General features: G+C 49.3%; 1 protein-coding gene across 13 annotated transcripts in view; it reads right to left on the bottom strand.

Annotated features, from left to right (window-relative positions):
• TBC1D8 (TBC1 domain family member 8) overlaps positions 1–19660 on the bottom strand; it is a 131092-nt gene that overhangs the window by 74832 nt on the left and 36600 nt on the right. For 6 of the 13 annotated variants that reach the window (XM_051835506.3, XM_089327480.1, XM_089327481.1 and 3 more), the window contains one exon: positions 4503–4613. The exons of 1 other annotated variant lie outside the window; for it this stretch is intronic. In XM_051835506.3, the coding sequence (XP_051691466.2) occupies positions 4503–4613 (111 nt within the window). Of the gene's footprint in view, positions 1–4377; positions 4402–4457; positions 4614–19660 lie in introns of those variants that run through there. 6 more of the 13 variants (XM_051835502.3, XM_089327477.1, XM_089327478.1 and 3 more) reach the window with 4 other exon arrangements.

Below are 19660 nucleotides of genomic sequence, written 5' to 3'. Positions count from 1 at the left end.
ACACTATGCAGCTCCACCAACAGGAGGCACTCAGCGTGGGACAGATGGCAGGACGGCGCTCACCGGGGGCCGGAATAGGAAAGAAAACCGCTCCAGGGATGGATGTGGCGACGGTCGTGTAACAGTGTCCGTGTGCACGCTGGAAGTGACGGAGAGGGGCTGGCGCTGCAGCACAGCGGGTGACGGCTGCCCTTTGCAATGCCTGTGCCCCACAACGGAGTGCCAACTCAAGTTCTGGCTACCCCGCTTCTGAGCCAGTTTCCTGCTATCATGTGCCCGGGAAGGCAGCAGATGACCCAAGGAGATGGGTCCCTATCACCCATGTGGCAGGATCCAGATGGCGCTCCTGGCATCAGCCTGGCCCAGGCCCAGCTCTCCCGCCATTTGTGGGGGAAGGGGGGGTGAACCAGCAGATGCAAGATCTCTTTCCGTATCTCCTCCCCTCCCTCATTACTCCACCTTTCAAGACACAGATCTTCTATTTAAAAAAAAAATGGTCAGGATGGTAGAAGTCGTATTATATACATTTTATCAGAACAAAAAAAATTGTAAAGATAGAAAACAGATTCCCATCTTGCGAATTCTACAACCGTTCAAAGCAGGCCAATGCCTGGTCCGAGAATATCCCTGGCCTGGCCTATCACAAAGGGGCCAGGCAGTCTCATTTGTAATTCACACGCAACCCTGTGCCTCCCCTGCCCTGCCACAGCCTCAAGCACTCGTCACCATCTCCTCCACGACCTTCTACCTAGTCACCCACTCATGACCCACAGAGTGCTGAGCGCGTGTCACCGGAGGATCTGTGGCGAGCAAGACTCTTAGGAAATGTTTATTTTCACGGGGGTGGAGGTAGGGTAGGGAGGGACAGCCACAAATCAAGTTAAAGGACAGCACTGATGGGTCACACCCACTCCAGTCCATCCACGGAAGCCACTCCTCGTACAGACTCGGGACTCCTCGGTCCACGTCAAGTTCGAGAGAACAATTTGCCCCATCTGCCAAGCATGGTCCCCACCACGGATCTCTTATGGCACAGATAACACGGTCGACTAGTGAAATTATCTACCTACCTCTTCTGCCTCTGCCTTTTAAGAGGGGGAACCTGTATTCTGCAAGGCTCTCCCAGGCCTCCCCACCCTGGCAGGCAGGCAGTCAACAATGTCAAGTGCACACACCGATCACACTCATAGGCGGCTCTTCCTGTCCCTACCCCAGTGCCGGGGCCACCCCAGGTCCTTCCTACTGTTCTTATTTGTGCTTTATCTCAGACTTGAAACTCCGGGCAGGGAACCTTTTCTCAATGCTCAAGACATAAATAAAATGTCAACTATGGTGAGCCCTTAACACAGTGCATGACGCCCAAGGAACTCCCAGAAGCCACTCATTATCTAAATCCGTATCATGGGCCCAAGACATAATAAACACACTCACAATTCTTTCTTCCTTGACCCAAGAAAAGCACATTGAGAAGTGTCATTTCCTACTCCAGGGGCTTTGTGTGGACAAGTTGACAGCAGAGGGTGGAGGACATACAGATCTGGCCTGTTGTCAGGCCCACAGCAAAAACCTGGCTGAGTGAAACTAAAAGCAGTTGATCTTGGCTCCACAGAAAGACAGGGCCCGAGACATTAACCCTGCTGGGTGTACTACACTGCTGGCTGCTGTCGGCAGGGAGCCAGGGAAGCTGCTCCGAACTCTACGGCAGGCAACCCTGATGTACGAGTACATAAACGGCATAAACACGCACCACGTCCATGCTCTTCAGGGTCTGCCCTGTCTCCTCGCCCCCTTCCCACCTGTGTGTTGCAAAATCGAGTGGAAGCTGGGGTCCCGGCTTCCTGGCTGGGGGTCACGACGCCCAAGCACGAGACAGAGATGCAGACACAGCACGGCAAACACTTGCCAGCAGAAGAGAACAGAGAAGAGGAGGTTCCCAGAGGCACAAGAAAGTGGAACACTCCAGGAACAAGAACAGAGTGTGACTTAAACAAAGCAAGGGTTCACAAATGAGACGGAATGGGAGACTGGAGGCCTAGGATGTAGTGGGCATCATAAAAGGACAGAACTGGTAAACAAAGGAGAAGCCTACTGAAAACAACCATGAAATGGGAAGAAAGCCTTCTGAACAGAACAGAGTACAACCGAAAAGGCAGGCAGTGAGCACCTGCGCCTCTCCTGGTTCTCGGGGGTGTTGAGTTCGGGAGTCATTCTTTGCTCTAATAAACTGCTAAATTAAAGAAAAGCAAGCAAATAGAAATGAAGCAGCTCATCCAACATAAAGTGTTCTTCGAGTAGAGAATTCAATAAATGGCATGGTAAAGTGCATTTAAAAATACAATACAAATACGAAATAAAATCTCCTGCAATGGGGAAAGAAATCCATCTACAAACTGCAAGAATGCATCACGTTCCAGAAAACTTTAACACATTGTGCCCACAGCTGTTAAAAAATCTACCCAATGTATTAATCTTCAGTGATAGACCTACATGCACAAAAAGTACATCATCTACAAGGAAAGAAATAAAACAAGAAAATTGGAGCAGCCCGAGACCCCTCTATTGTCTGTCAAACACAGAAGGCCCTGAAGCAATGACCAGTGCTCTGGGTTGTGGCCCCGACTATCATACCCAGCTAAAGTACCACAAATCCGAAAGCGAGGGGTAGGGCCAGTGTTGAGGTCCAGCAGGTTAAGCCACCACTTGCAATGCAGGCATCCCATATCAGAATGCTGGTTCAGGTCCCAGCTGCCCTGCTTCCAACCCAGCTCCTTGCTAGTGTGCCTGGGAAAGGGGCAGAGATGGCTCAAATACTAAGGCCCCTGTCACCCACGTTAGAGCATGATGGAGTTCTGGGATCCTGCCCTGGCTTTGGTGGCCATTTGCGGAGTGAACCAGGAGAAAGATGATTCTCTCTCTCAAATAAATAAATCTTCAAAGGTGTGGGGGGAGCAGACACTTCCAAATGTGAAAAGATTCAAAGCACAGAACATGCATGAGACATTACTGGGGGAGGTGGGAGAGACAAGAATCTACCCAACGAGGTGAACCAAAAAAAAAATAAAAGATTCTGGACTTGGAAGCCCATACTCGAGTAGAGGCATTATATCAACTTAGAGAACAGACTCAAACAATGGCAGAGGCCTGGTGGCAGGCCCACGTGGGAATCAGAAGGTAGAACAGCAAAGCTTCGTGACCCGAGAGATTAGGGAAGCAGAGGAGAGAATAATGCTGGCACCGGGTCCAGTAGGGTGGAGAGTCCCTCAGCATTGTCAAGACTGAAACATTGTTTTTTTCTTCAAAAGCCACAATCTTAACCTTAGACTGCTTTCCGAAATCTCTTCCCTTATCCTCACATGACCCTTCCAGAAAATTACCTCTGCTGCTACAGAAACCCTTATTTGAAGTTTAACATTTGTGTTGTTTGTTTCACTTCTGTATCTGCCCTCTTACTGAGATTTAACTGCATGCTTCGATTACAAAATAGCATTACAGGACAGCTGCGTTTTGTTAAAATGACTTCTGTTCATCTTTGTAGCCCTGCTGGTCCCTGACTAAACCCTTGGCACGTCTTTTGGGCGATGCTTCCTCCCGTAACAGGAGGTCATTTCGGGGGGGCTCGGATTTGGGCTGGGATTTTCTCCTTTGTACTTTTCAAGGGTAACCAACTTCTGAATGTTCAAAGTCCGTGAATTTTCTTCGTATTTTGTGTTTTTCCATGGTGGGGAGGATCCAGTGATGATGGAGGACACGTGGTGATGAGCAAAGTGTATGATAGCTAAAAAATACAGTGTTAGAAAAACCCGCAATAAAAAGCCCCTAGGTGTATATGTAGGCAGAAGATTAATTCTGGGTAAAGGATTATACAGATGATTTTCTTTAAAAAAAAAAAAAAAAAAACTCATTGTGATTTTTACTTCTAGTAAAAGAGGTTTCTCATGGGGTGAGGATTCCCAGCCCCAGAGGAGCTGGAGGGGGAGGCGGAGGGACAGAACCTCACCAGGAGGACTCCCGTGCAGTCCGAAGGATCCAAGCTTTCAGCACTAACAGGGACCGAGTTGGACACCACCCTCGGCCTTTGCCCCACACTGCCACAACACGTGTGCACAGCCAGGAGCACACTGGTTAACTCAGAAACGAGACTGCGAGGAAAACAGCTCAGTGCACACCTGACACCCGGGTAGACGCCACTCAGAAGCCTGGCATGCCCACGCTGTGCGGCCCCAGCTGACAGCCCCGGTGTGCTTTTGGTGGTTATGAACGAGACGGAGGGACAGAGGGACAGAGAGACAGACCAGGGGAGGGGGGGCGGGGAGGGAGAGAAGGAGGGAGGGAGCCGATGGAGAACTCCGGAAGCTGCCGAGGGTCTCCAGGGGTTACCTTCAAGCTCCGCCGACATGCAGGCGCTCAACATGCGTACACCTTAGGGTCTGCAATATTCCATCTGGAACAAAACTCACCAGCGGCTATGGCCCAGTAAACGTCCGATCCGTTCAGTAACTCACCACATGCTATGGGGGAATAAACCTGGGAGCCGGGAACTTGAAGTAGAATTCGAAACGGAGCGACCCGCGCGTTGGAATCCAGGACCGCATCCAGAGCGCCTACCAGGCGACCTTGGAGAGAGACGAGAGGAGCAGTTGTGAGAACGGGGGCTTCCCGGCATGTGCTGTCCTGCCTGCTGCGACAGCCCACGGCCAGGACGGCACGGTTCAGACACGCTTCTTCCACTCGCCACCCAAAGCGCGAGCTCGAGGAGGCCAAGGGCTCCGGCTGCCTCACCCTCGCGTCCCCAGCACCTGGATGAGAGCCTGGCGTTTGGCACCCAGCACCACAGTCTGCTGAGTCAGTAACTCTGTACACCAAGGAGGGGGTGGGGTACTGGCCCAGGGACCTCCCCTAGGAAAGCCACCACAACCTACAACCCAGCAAACGAACACGAACAGGGGTTCTGGAGTGGCACTGCCCTGTCCGAACCCCGGCTCCGCCACCCTGAGCTGTGCGACAGGCCAGCCAATCACCTTCTCCACACTTGAGCATCCCCATTCATAAGTCCAAGTAGTCACAGGAGATTAGCGTAGGGTCACTAGAATTCCAAGAGTTAAGGTACCCGGCATTCAAAGTGGCCAGGCTACTGCCCAACCCATGACAGGCACCACGTAAGCGTTGTTGGCTAGAATTTTACCATCATGCACCTCATGACAAATATGGTGGAAAAAACCCCTGCTACTCCCTAAGGGTTCTTTTAAGAGGGAAAAAAAAAAAAAAAATCCAAATCCTTCACTCCTGCTCAGACACATGGATGCCTAAGGCAATGAAAGGCTGGCATCCTGCTGGGATGGGTGGCATCACTAATGGACCAGAGGCCAAAGCAAAGCCATCCGCTCCTCCCCAGTTCTGTGTTGCCTGGAAATGCAGAGGGTTCTGAGCACGAATCCCTCTCACCCCACCTGACACGGAACCGGGACACTACCCTGAGCAAGTCAAGTGCATTTTGCTACTAAAAAAAAAAAAAAAAAAAAAAAAACCAACAACAACTCAAACGTGAAATTGAATCATTAGAAAGTTACTGACTTAACAACCCACCATCCCTAGGACATTGGAGCGTGTATTTTATAAAGACAAGGACATCCTCAGAGAGATCCACGAGACAACCAACACACTTAGAAAACTAACCCTGACACATTGCTGCCCTGGACTAGCAGATCCCATTCAAACGTTGGCAGACGTCCCTGTAGATCCTGGTAAACTCATCAAGCCGAAGACACCTGCCCGCTGAGCAGCCAGCACACTGGGAGGGGAGGAGTGTGTGTGGGGTGTGTGTGTGTGGGGGGGGGGATGTGTGTGGGAGGTATGGGGAGGGGTATGGGGGGTGTCCATCCACGCCCTCCTGATTGCAGGGCCGGCCAGGAGCTGCACTCCCTACTACTGCTCGGCCCCAGGAAAGACCTGAATTCAAAATTCACAGTGTGGTTTCTACTGAACACTTACCATGTTGCGCCACTGCAGAGTGGAAAAATCACTCATTCTAACCCCGCCATGCCTGGGACTGTCTGTAATGTCCTCTTGCCCTCTTGCTGTAATGCAGCCAGCCCAGACTCAGACTGTGCACTTAGGTGTCCCATCTCTCTGGGCCGAGTCGGCAGAACAATGTCTTGGTCTTTATGACCTCGACACTTCAAGGTTACAGGCTGGTTTTTTCTGAAGCATGGCCCACAGTTCGGGTCTGTCTGAGGTTTTGTCAAGGTAAAATTCAGGTTGCAAATCTTTGGCAACAATGCAGTTATGTTCTGTCGTTTTCCTCACAGCCTAAAAAGTAGCAGCAAATTTCTCAAGTTGTCCCATCCCTGGTCAAGTTCATTCGGAGCTTCCTCCAGGTCTCCCATGTGGGTTCAGGGGGCCAAGAACTTGGGCCATCTTCTACTGCTTTCCCAGACCAGAGCAGAGAGCTGGATTGGAAGTGGAGCAGCCGTGACTTGAACCAGTGCCCATATGGGATGCCGGCACTGCAGGCGGCGGCTTTATCCACTATGCCACAGCGCTGGCCCCATTTTTTTTTTTTTTTTTTGTAAGATTTATTTGAAAGTCAGAGTGACACAGAGAAGGAGAGGCAGAGAGAGAGAGAAAGAGAGAGAGAGAGAAGAACCAGTATACTCTTAAACCACATGTCCCATTCCTCAAATATTCCATTTTCCATGTCTTTATATCAGTATGGTCTCATGTTTTTCTACTCTACCCAATGAATTACTATCATTATTTTTAATGCTCAAATTGTGTCAAGTCTGGCCAGCAATGGTTTCTCCGCCCTTTGGACGTGGTCCCATTGATTCTGTTTACCTTCCGGCATCATAAAATACTCCCACTTCATCTTGAACTCTCCCTGTGCCAGCCCTAGGGTCAGCTGTTTCTCCAGGGAGTTCTGGTTCCGTTGGTAAGGAATGGTATTTAGAAGCCAATGTGCTCAGTGTGAATGTGTGGACCCTCAACGGACAGAGCTAGGGGACATATGTCTATGTCTATATGAGGGTACTTCAAAAAAAAAATCATGGAAAACACAATAAAAAACTACTTCAGTGCAAAGAAAACTGGAAACTTCTACAGTTTTTTCATAGTACAGGTTTTCCATGAACTTCTTAGACACCTCTTATACATATATACACGCATTTCTATACACACATGCCTACAGAAGTGTTCACACATGTGCCTGTATCTGTATTTTTATATGTATCCATACATAGAGACCGAATTCACACTGAAATCTCCAAGCACAATCTAAACCATGGTGGTGGTGTTCTTTCCGATTTCCTTCTATATTTGCAACTTTATTCTCCAGTACCGAGAAACCTGGCCTCCATTAATATTATTCTCATTACTTGTTGGATCAATCCTCCTGTTGCCGCCAATATTGTCCTCCCCAGCAAATGTCTAGTACCCCACCTCCCACCCCCGCTGCCACTGCCCAGGCTCCAACTCCCCACACACCTCACCCCTACAGTCTCCTGGATCTGCCACCACTTAATGGCCCTAGGGAAAGGAAGCAAGGGTGCATGGGTATTTACAGCCATCATTCCTTAAGTCGCTCAGAGTTCTTGCCCTTTGGTTTGCTCCCGAGTTCCAGGTGATTGAGAACCTTGGCTAAATGGGGCTGCCACTTTAACACAGGATCTGAGCCGCAGCTTAGGGGAGATTAGGGGGACAGGATTTAAGTTCTATCTGCCTAGGACTGATAAAAACAACATGCTGCCTATTAGAAAGGGGCCAACAACCCCTACTGAGCCCACAGCCACGTACACTGGGGACTTTCCACCACAATGAGAGCTGCTGGGGAACCCACGTGTGTTTTGGTAAAGAGAAAAACCTAAGAGACCTTAGACACAATCCAGGGGAGGAAGTAAGGAGCGTGTGCAGTAGCTCAGAGCACCCAAGACAGAAGTGGTGACTTTTTACCGCGAGGAGTGGTGGCCTTTCTTCTTCCCCAAAGGGTTCCTGCAAAGGTCAGGATGTCTAACAGCAATAGGGCAAACCCCGGGTAGCAACCCAGTAGTCTCCGGGAACCACCAGCTGCAATCCCAACACATTGAGAGCTTGCAGGTCATCCCGCCCACGGTTACGCCAAGAGAAAGCCCAGCAAACTGAAAAATCCAGAGCTCTTCTTGGACACAGAGAACTGGGAGCACAGATCAAGCCACAACCCTGACATCTGGAGCATGCAGGGAGAATCCACAAAGTCAATGTGGCGTTCTGCTTTCCTGGTGCAGACACCACTCAGGCCTTCGACTTCAGGGACACTTAGTGGTGGTTCTGACCAATTTCTGGGGGTGGCGGAGGGAGAGACACTCCTCACTGTCAAGGTCTTAAGGGGACCCTAAACTTGAATAGGTCTTTAGTATTTTTATTAAAGACTTTCACTTGAGAGACAGAGAGACAGAGACAGACCTTACATCTGCTAGTTTACTCCCCAAATGGCCAGGGCTGGGCCAAGCCAAACTCCATCCGTGTCTCTCACGTGGCTGCAGGGCTAACATCTGCTGTTTTTCCCTGGGTGCATCAGCAGGGAGCTGGATCTGAAGCAGAGCAGCCAGGACTCGAACCGGCATCCACATGAGGTGCTAGTGTCAGACAGTGGCTTAACCTTGTTTAACCCACTGCACCCCAACGCCAGCCTCTTCAATAGGCTTTAACACCAGGAACCTCACCAGGTTCTATGAAGAGCACGTGGAGACCCTCTCACAGCTCTCCTAGAGAGAAGTCATCATTGTGCAGTGAGAACATCCTCCATGAGGAGGGCCAGCTCTCCAGGGAAGAACTTACCAGAACTTTACCCCAGCTAGGGAAGGGCATTTCTCACTTATCCAAGGGCATGAGGGACACACTTGCCAAAGACCACTCAAGGCAACGTTACTGATGGGATGACGCAATCCCTGCTCTACCCAACACCTGGCCACCACACCAGCAGGCTACGATGACAGTGGCTGACATCTCAGAGTGCCGCACGATGACCGGAGGAGTCCTCCCTGAAGTAGTCCAGTGACATGAGCGCATAGAGATGTGGAGACACCCAAGTAAACTGAACCACTGGTACCTACAGCCCAAGACATGGCCAGCATACAAAACTCACAGTAAAAAGACTACTTCCTTAGTTCCTAGAGTGCACTATGTAATTGTCCTCGGCGTCTGTAGGGGGTTGTTCCAGGATTCCCGCCCAGATACCAAGAATCCCTAGTTGTCCAGGTCCCTTAAACTAGACAGCATAGCATTTGCATACAACCTACACATAGCCACTCCACACGCTTACGATCAACTCTGGATGATTTGCGATACCTAACTCAATGGAAAGGCTGTGAAAATCACTGCTGTGTCATGTGCGCTAGGGAATAATGACAAGCAAAGAATGTTAAGTTTTCAGTAGAGATGATGCCAATTCTTTACGCCAAGGAGTACTTTAAGATTTATTTTATTTATTTGAAAAAGTTACAGAGAGGGAGGAATGGAAGGGGGGGGAGAGGGAGAGGAAGAAGCAGAGGGAGAGAGAGAGACAGATAGACTGAGACCAACTTCCATCCACTGGTTCACTCTCCAAATGGCCAGAGGGACCGGAGCAGAGCCAATCTGAAGCCAGGAGCCAGGAGCTTCCTTCAGGTTTCCCATGTGGGTGCAGGGGCCCAAGGACCTGGGTCATCCTCTGCTGCTTTCCCAGGCACACCAGCAGGGAGCTGGACATGAAGTGGAGCAGCCAGGACTCGAACTGGTGCCCTTATGGGATTTTGGCGCGCTGAAGGCCAGGGCTTTAACCTGCTGTGCCATAGCATTGATCCCCAGGAGTACTTTCAATTCAAGACTGGTTGCACTCACGGATACAGAACTCAGATATGGTGTTGGTGTGCGTGGTGGGTAAAGCTGCCACCTGCAGCACTGGCATCCCATATGGGCGATGGTTCAAGTCCCAGCGGCTCCACTTCTGATCCAGCTAAGGCCTGGGAAAGCAGTGAAGGATGATGGCTCAAGTGCTTGAGCCCCTCCACCCATGTGGGAGACCAACAAGAAGCTCCCAGCTTCGGATCCACACTTATCCATGGCTGCCATCTGGGGGAGTGAACCAGCAGATGGAAGATCTCTCTGCTACTCTGTCTTTCTAATAAATAATTTTTTTTTTAAAAAAAAGGTATGGAGTGTCATCCATATTATGTCTGCCTTCCAGCAACAAAATCACAAATGCATGTTAACAGGCAAGAGAAGCACAGCTTGAAAAGAGAATGCCTGGATGAGATCTGAGACTTACACATGATGCGGATCTTGGAATTACCAGACAGGAAACTTCAAATAACTGATTAGATTAAGGGCTCTCATGAAAAAGGTAGACAATCTGCATGGACAGATGAGGAATATGGCAGAGATGGAAACTCTAAAGCAGAATGAAGAAGTGCTAGAAAAAAAATTTTAAATGCTTTTGATGGTGGGCTCACAAGAATGGAACCACCAAGAAAAAAAAAATCAGTAAGCCTGAGGCTATGTCGATGGAAATATCCCAAACTAGAAAGCAAACAGATCGAACACTCGACGATCGTGGAACAATACCAAGAGGTATGAAGGTTAGATACCCGGGACAGCAGACGGCCAGAAGTTATCTGAAGTAGTAATGGCCAAAAATTTTCCAAATCAAGACAGACACCAAACCATTTAGTTCCAGGGAAGCACAGAGAACAGCAAGTGAGATAAATATAACAAATTAGATAATAAAAAGACACCTAAAACCTTGGTGATATCCTAGTCAAGTGGCAGAAACCAAAGACAGAAAAAAATCATGAAGGAAGCTGGTGGGGGTAGAGAGGGAGACGAGACCAGCACAAGAGGCGCAACATAGATTATAGAGCATTTCTCACTGGAAATCAGGCAAACGCGAGTAGTGTGAAATATTTAAGGTGTTGAAAGACAAACAGCAAACTAGAATTCTCCATCTGGTGAAACTGTCCTTCAAAATCAGAGAAACACTTTCTTGAACAAAAACCAAGGAAACTCATTTCCAACTGAGAAAGTGTTATAGTTCAGCATCCCGGATCCACAGACAGGAAGCGTGTCAGAGAAGGAATACATGAAGCTAAATTGAAATATCTCCCTTCGGGTTGAGCGTGGCGGCACAGCTGAAGCCACAACTTAGAATGCCTGCATCCATCCGTAAACGCTGGTTCACGGCACAATTCCTCTGCTTCCAATCCAACTCGCTAGTAATGCACCTAGGAAGGTAGCAGATGAGGGTCCAAGCACTCGGGTTCTTGCAACTCAAGTTGGAGACCCAGATGGAGTTCTTTCCTGGCTCCTGGCTTCCACCTGGCCCAGCACAAGCTGTTGCAGCCACTTGGGGGTGAACCAACAGATGCAAGGTCTCCCCGTCTCTCCCTCTATCACTCTGCCTTTCAAAGCAATCTATTTTTAAAAAGTTACAAACTTCTTATTAAACATATTTAAGAGAATCAAAACAAGCTGCTGACAGAGAAACCATCTATAAAATATGCATCTGATGAAGGACTTGTATCTAAAATATACAAAGAATTTGTAAAATGACGTAAGAAAACAAATGACTGAATTAAAAAGTCAAAAGATCTAAGCAGATCCTCGGCACAGAGGACATGCAGATGGTACCAAAGCATATGACAAGCTGTGTTCCACATTCTTTGTCACCAGGGAACTGCAAGTTAGAACAAGAAGCCAGCATAGCTAACAGAATGGCCAACACCTAAGAAGTTGACAACACCAATTACTCATGAGGATGTGGAGCAGGAGGAACCCAATTGTTGCTTCTGGTACTGCAAAGTGATGGACGGAGGCAGTTTGGTAGTCTTAGAAAACTCGACATGATCTACTCATACCACGTGGCAGTCACGTGCCTGGCTCTTTGCCCAAGTGATCTGAACATTTGTGTCCTAGGAAAACCTGCACATGCATGCTTAGAGGGGCTTTACTCCCAGTTGTCCAAAACCGGAGGCAACCAGCATCCTTTGACAGGTGAATGGACAACCAAACTGATACATCTATTCAATGGAGTTTATTCCATGATTAAAAAATCTATCATAAAGAGACATGGAGGAAGCTTACATGCATACTGCTGAGTCAAAGAGGTCCTCCTGAAAAGGCTACAAACCATGCGATTCCAATCACTCCCAGCAGAGGAAAACCGTAAGGGCCAGCAACGTGGTGTAACAGGTTAAGCCGCTTCCTGTGATGCCAGCATCCCATACCGGCGCTGGTTCGAGTCCTGGTTGCTCCACTTCTGATCCAGCTCTCTGCTATGGCCTGGGAAAGCAGTGGAGGATAGCCCAAATGTTTGGGCCCCTGTACCCACATGGGAGACCGGATGGAGCTCCTAGCTTTGGCCTGGCCATTGAGGCCATTTGGGAAGTGAACCAGCAGATGCAAGATCTCCCTCTTTCTCTCCTACTATCTCTAACTCTGCTTTTCAAATAAATAAATTAAAAAAAAAAAAAAGAGGAAAGCAAACCTATGTCAAGGGTAGAAACAGAAGTTGCCAAGGGAAGGAGGTTAAATTCATCAGACATAGGAAAATTGTGGGACAATGAGATTCTTCTGTGTAATTGTGGAGACATGATACTAAGCATTTGGCAAAGTCCACAGAACTGGCTGGAGATGTGGGTCAGGGGCATAAGCCGCTGCTTGCGATGCCAGCAGCCCATATGGCAGTACCATTTCAAGTCCCAGCTACTCAACCTCAAACCCAGCTTCCTGCTAACGTACCTGAGAAGGCGACGGAAGATGGCCCAAGAACCTGGGCCCCTGCCACCCAAGTGGGAAACTGGGATGGACTTCTGGGATCATGGCTTTCAACCTGACCTCGACCTGACCGTTGTAGCCATTTGGAAAGGGCTTCCAGCAGATGGAAGATCCCTCTTCCATGCATTACTCAGCCTTTCAAATAAGTAAGTCTTTAAAAAGAGAAAAGAAAAAAAAAACCCACAGAACTTTACAACACAAACAATGAGCCTTAATGTTTCTTTGAGAGTTTTTTTGAGACACAAAGAGAAAGAGCTGCCATTTACTGGTTCACTCCCAAATGCCTGTAACAGGTGGGGCTGGGCCAGGGCCAAAGCCAGAAGCCAGGAACTCTATCCGAGCCTCCCACAGAGGGGCAGGAACCCAGTGCCTTGAGCCATCACAGCTGCCTTCAGGGTGTGCCTTACCAAGAAGCTCAAGTCAGGTGCAGGTGTCACGCCCAGGACACTGCGGCAGGGGACACGGGCTTAACCACTAGACCAGATGCCTATGCCAGAAAACAAGAAACTTCCTTCATCTAGAGGGTTAGGGAATCCCCAAATTTAACCCACAAGGGGCACGTTTTCCTATCTAATCCTGAAGGCTCCGAGCCCTACGTGACAACACTGGACCTTCCTGGTTCCCATTCCGATGTCCTACAGGGGCAATGATTGCTTTCAGAAATGTTCCAGCCACACCCAGACAGACCTTCCCCCCACCCCCCGCCTCAACAAGCCCCCACTGGGCAACTCAACCTGTCCCCAGGAAGCAGGCCCTCACTGGGGCTGCGGGACAGCCTGCAGGGGCACACTAGTCCCCCTGGGCAGCCGCGCCATATGGCTTGTCTGGCGCTGCAGGAAAATCCTCCTGGCGTCTCCGTAAGCAAAACACTCCCTATTTTTAGGCTCTTAGAATAACAACCCTGGCTTAGATAGATGTCAAATGACAAGTCTTAGAATTAGGGCCCAAATATGAGCCTGCTAATTTGCTCCTAAGTGATAATGCTGCGATTCTTTTGTCCTGGCTGGATCTGACGCACACGCACGTGGAGGTACTGAGTCCAAGATGAGATGACAGCCACTGACATGGGACAAACAGGGTCACGCAGGAGTCTTCTCTCGGCTCTGGGGATTTCATCGCCTCTTCAATGACCCTTGTACCTCCCTCAGGCAGCGGTGGCAAAGAGCTCTTCCCAGCAATAGCACCACAACCCAACAAAACCTATTCTAAAAATACAGCAACGCCTACTTCCCACACCAAAAGCCTTTTTTCCTTTCTGAGATCCATCGAGAGCAAGTGCCCCCACGTGGTCAGAACTGGACCAGGGCCAAAGCAAAGAGCCAGGACTCCATCTAGGTCTCCCATGTGGCGGGCAGGAACCATCACAGCTGCCCCCCAGGGTCCACATTAGCAGATCAAACCCAGGTACTCTGATCTGCAGCACTAGGCTAAATGCACACCCCCACAGAAAGCATTTTAATCAAAGTCTGAAAACCTCAAGTCTCCTTCCACCTGCATTAAAGAAAGCAGGTCTTCCTTCAAGGTTTTGGGCTCAGACACAACATTATCTCAGCAGCCCCATAATGGAAAACTCTTGGAGCCAAGGAAAGTGCTTCTCAGGACACACAAGCCAGCCAACCATGACAGCCAGTTCCCAGGGCACCAGGGCCCCCTGCAGGGAGCCAGTTTCACCCCCATCTTTTATCTTCATATTAGGACTGTGTTTGTTCTTAAGGGCAAGGGGTAAAACAAACAAAGATCCAGACTTGGGGCTGGTGCTGTGGCATAGCGGGTAAAGTCGCCACCTGCAGTGCCGCATCCCATATGGGCGCCAGTTCAAGTCCTGGCTGCTCCACTTCTGATCCAGCTCTCTGCTATGGCCTGGGAAAGCAGTAGATGATGGCCCAGGTCCTTGGGCCCCTGCACCCACATGGGAGACACGAAGGAAGCTCCTGGCTTCGGATCAGCACAGCTCCAGCTGTTGCAGCCACTTGAGGAGTGAACCAGTGGATGAAGACCTCTCTCCTCTTCTCTGTGTAACTCTTTCAAATAAATGAATAAAATCTTTAAAGATAAAATTAAAAAAAAATCCAACTAAAAGGAAAAAAAAAATATTCATGGAAAATAACAAACAACTAAAAAACAAGTCCTTCCCAGGAAGTCCTTTCCACGATTCAGGAGAACTTCTGGAGAAACCTGCATGCCCCACGTGAGGGCCCACCCTACTCAGAGTAAAATTCCTAATCCAAAAGTGCCCCAGCTTTGGATGTTTCACCAGGCTTCTTACACACAAACTTCAGTGGGAGTCCCTGGCGATTCTCAGCCAGCTGCGCTACACCAAGAGACGACAAAGCTGTCTTCAGAGCTCACAGCAGATCAGCAGGCAAAGCCACAGCGGGCAAGGAAAGCAGGCAGGCTGCTGCCGTGACAACCACCTGATGAGCAGTGTTTACGACCAAGTGGACAACACGGCAGCGGGCCGGGGGAGGGGGGAGGTCACGTGCCCATCAGCCCATCGAGGCTGCTGGAGTGAGCCCGCCAAGCCCACAACGTGAATGACGGAGTGCACGAGCAAGCGTACATCCAGAGAGGAGCGTTTTAAGGACAGTGCCAAGGAGGGAGTCTGGCCCTGAACTCGAGCCCGGGGACAGGCAGTCACCTGCCCACTGTGTCCCGGATACCCAGGGACAGGGACAGTCACACCACGGCCCTTTGCTTTCTCAGGAAGCCAAGAGGAACTCCAACAGCCAGGGGGACTTACTGTCCTATTCCCACCTCCATGAGAGGAGGGGCAATTCTTTGTGGGGTTCAGTCAAAAGCTGGAAATGCCTCATTGGGTACAGAGTTTAATGTCACAGAAAGAAGGGAACACTGGAGCTGGACACTGGAGATGATTAAACCATGCGAAGAGGCTCAATACCATGGAACTGTTTCTTTTACAGCAACTCCTATGGTCAATTTTACGTTGCATGTCCTACAGTTTAAAAAAAAAAAAATAAACCACCTGTGACAGTCTACCAGGGATTTCTGCAGTGGCTCCAAAAGCAAATATAAAACCACTTTCCTAATCCCATCCCCCAAGAGCTAGGTCATAAACACAATGTGCTGCAGTATCCCTGGTACATTCTAGCTTCTCTTTAAATAGCCTCTGGATGAGAACCAAGCTGTCTGCTCTGCCTCAGATCCATGGTAGGGATTCAGCCCTAGTGAGCCTCCTCGTATGACGCAATGTTCTAAATTTCACAACCCCGTGGATCAATGCCACCGGGACAGCTGGCTTCAAACACAGTGGCCACCACGTCCCACTGACACTTGTGGCTGGGGATAGAAGGAGGAATGTAACTCTGAAAACTCCCTGGGGATTTCCATCCACACAGTCGTCCACTGATCTAAGGCGGGCTTCTGCCCAAGTGTCAGTTATGCAGAGCTGTCAACTTCTCAGTGAGAAGATGATTCCACGTCCACACAACGCCAGGCCAGGGACACAGAGAGAAGAAGAGAACCAAGACTTGAAGAGCTTGGCTTTAAAATCTGGTATAATCTGCAAACGAAGATTGGAGACGCCTCCCCTGCCAAGCCCAAGACAATCCTCAAAGTGCCACTCTTGACCCCTCCCCTGAAGGCCACAGAAAGGGAGTGCTCAGGGTATCAGCCAACCAGTGGCCCTGATGCTAAGCTGCCCTGCCCACTCTGTCAGGCTCTTCCAAGACACACTACTCTTCCCCGTTTTAACCTTGAGCCCTCTTCTGAGAGGCCAGTGACCCCCAAATCCATGGAGAGTGGACCCAACCCCTAAGCCAAGTAGACAAAAAGTCACAAAACCACACTGTGACCGTGTTAGACGGCACAGGCAGCAATTCCCTTGTCAGTGCCTGCTGTTTGCAGAGAACTGAAACTCCAGGGTGAAACACTTCTGGTTTCTCCATCTTGCTGGGACAGTATCTGTCTTGGATCAAGTATTAACAGTCCAAGGCCTCTGGTACCTGGATCGACTTTAACGGTAGACTTCCCATCAGAGTTTGAATAACCGGCCACTTTTGATTAAAAAAAGAAAAAAAAAAAAAACAAAAGATATTACTTATACTTCCAAAATCAAATCCAAAGAGCTACTTACAAAAAAAAATTTTTAAATTCCCTAAAAAGGTCTAGCTTCAATTTGTCTCCCGAAAATGATCTTTGTCTGCATTACAAAGTCACTTTTATTACAGAAATTTTGGAAAAAATGTAAAAGCACAAAGAAGAAAATTCTTACCACTTAGCAATAACCACTTGATATGTTTTTCTAGCCTCTTTCCTAACCAGATTTTTTTTTTAATGTTTGACTCTACTCGAGAGACAAACAAGGAATGATCTCCAACCCACTGCTTCAAACCCTTGTGCCTAAAGCCACTAGTGCCGAGCCAGGCTGTGCTGGACCCAGGAGCCAGGAACTCAACCCAGGTCTCCCAGGTGAGTGACAGGAACCCAATTACCTGAGCTGTCATCACTGCCCCTCCACCCTGCCCCCCATCCCCAGGAGCCCACATTAGCAAGAGGTTGGAGTCAGAAGCCAGGACTTGATCCCAAGTACTCAGATATGGAATGGAGGCATCTTAATTGCTAGGCCAAGCGCCTGCCCCTAGCTACAGATTTTAGACTATTTAATTCCCACATGGGAGACTGGTAGGAAAAAGACAAGACTGAACATGAAACACAATGAATTCTCATTTCCTGCTCAGACAGTCTCAGAAAGGCTGTTAAACCTGTTCCACAAGACCCAAGGCTCATGGTGCACCAAGCAGTTCGCCAGCCAAATCTAATCACAGCCGCAGCCTGCTGCCGACAGCACCTGACCACAGACAGCCTCAACTCCACCTCTGCCTTGCAAACCACATTTGTGTTTAATGGCCCAGGACATAATTAAAGGCAGGAAATGGAGCTCGGAGGCATTCGAGATTCATAGAGTAAATAAGGCAAGAGTGTCTCCTTTACGAAATGGACATTAATAGCAGAGCTCAAACAATCAGGGAAGGAAGAGGACATGTTCATGGGCTCAAGTTCAAAATCAAGGACGGTGCTGCCATGCTGGATACTGGCTCCTCACGTGGGAAGGGTTCCCCCAGGAGCCTGTCAGGCTGCAAGCAAGTCTTGAGAAGGCACACCTCTGTGTGTCTCCGCAGGCTTACCCAGTTGTGTGCATTTCAAACGCATTGCAATTCCTGTGCCATTTTCCCAACAAGAATCTATGGAGCAGCTGCTACATGTCAAGCACACAACAGTCGGTTGATCCTTCCCCAGGAAAAAGGTATTACCAACAGCAGCTAGGGAGACCACCGCAGGCTCCACCGATAGCAGAAGTCAAGTTCAACACACTGGGATCTGGCATGGCGGTCGTGTGCCATTCCTTCTACCCATCTATACTTCCTTGCGATTTTTGCCTCAACCCGTCTGTCTCCTGTAACTACAGACTATCATCAGGCATCAAATTAGATCCAATTTGCCACAGCTAAATGCTGCAAGACAATTACAGCCAACACAGGCTACCTTCACTGCACGTGCAAGGGACTGAAAACCAAGGGCTGAGGCTCCTTTATCAGTTCTGGACACCTGGCACGCCTGGCTCCTGGCGTGCCCTCAATAAGCATTTGTTTCAAGAGACCTTTGGCTGAAATAAATTCAAAGAACACAGTTCTTTAAGCTCCAAGTGGCTGGCATTTGGTTCCCTCTGGATTCCCGTCTTGAAACCCGACACCTCAAAGCCGGCCATCTGTCACTCTTCTTGCAGGGACTTGCACTGTGTCGACCATTCTGTGCTCCTGTTCCCTGGTCTTATCTTGAACTGCGAGAAACCTAAGTGTTGCAGTAACTACATTAATCTCAAAGATTAGATACAGTGTTTCTTTGCCATCTCAAGAGAAAAGCACCATGCACAGAAGGCTCACATACCCTGAGCTGCCAAGTCTTTGCTTCTGTGGGGTCGTTAATGCCAACAGGGCAAGCTGGAGATAATGAAGGAAGCTACCCCTCCTCCCCCGCCAGAAGACAGAGTCCCTCTGATAGAAACAGGAACACAAACCTGACTCCATTGCCCACGGTTTGTCTTCCTCATAGGCCAATGCTACCATACACCAGGCCTGAAAACATCCATGCTGCATAGAACCAGTCATCTTTTCTACACCCCAACAAAGCCTGGACTTAGCCACAAGTGGGTCCCTACAGGGACCATAGCAGAGACAAAGAAAAGGAGAGAGGGCCACACATCAGGGGAGAGAATGGTCCCCTACCTTGTCTTTAGAAAAGTCTGTCTGTTTGACCCCAAGATGCCTCTCTGCTGACATCCCTGAGCAAAGAACTCATGGAAAAAAGCAAACTCAGAGCCAGTAATTGGAAAAAGCAAATAAAATTAAACTGCAGCAAGACAGATGCGCCTTAGCAGGGACCATTTGCGTCCGCGGACTCACGGATGGCTCATTAATAGAAGAGTTTTTTTTACACTGCAGGCTCTGACCTTGAAATCTGAGTACTGAAAGCCTTCTGTTTAGGAAGAACTGGTGCAGCCTGTGAGATTCTGAAGCCCTAAGATAAGCCAGTGCACAGTGCTTGCTTGTTAAGTGCCATGACATTGACCCTGCACACACAGGCACAAGGGTGACGCCAGAACTGGCCGCCAAGAGCACAGCCTGCACCATCACAGGACGCGGCTCTTACGTTCAGAATCTGACATGCCAGAGAGGCCATCGCCAGCTAAGGCCGACAGCATGCAGAAACCCAAGAGACAAGCAATACTCAACAGGCCGATCAGCCAAGCTCTCAAAAGCTCCTCTTTGCTCCACTACAAGAACTGCTTGGAGCCACAGCTGCTCCACTTCTGCTCCAGCTCCCTGCGAATGCACCTGGGAATGCGGCAGCAGCCAGCCCAGGC

This window comes from Oryctolagus cuniculus, chromosome 2 (assembly GCF_051225735.1).
Source record: "Oryctolagus cuniculus isolate XC-2025 breed Fujian yellow rabbit chromosome 2, ASM5122573v1, whole genome shotgun sequence".
Taxonomy (NCBI): domain Eukaryota; kingdom Metazoa; phylum Chordata; class Mammalia; order Lagomorpha; family Leporidae; genus Oryctolagus; species Oryctolagus cuniculus.
This window is presented reverse-complemented; position numbering and strand designations above follow the sequence as displayed.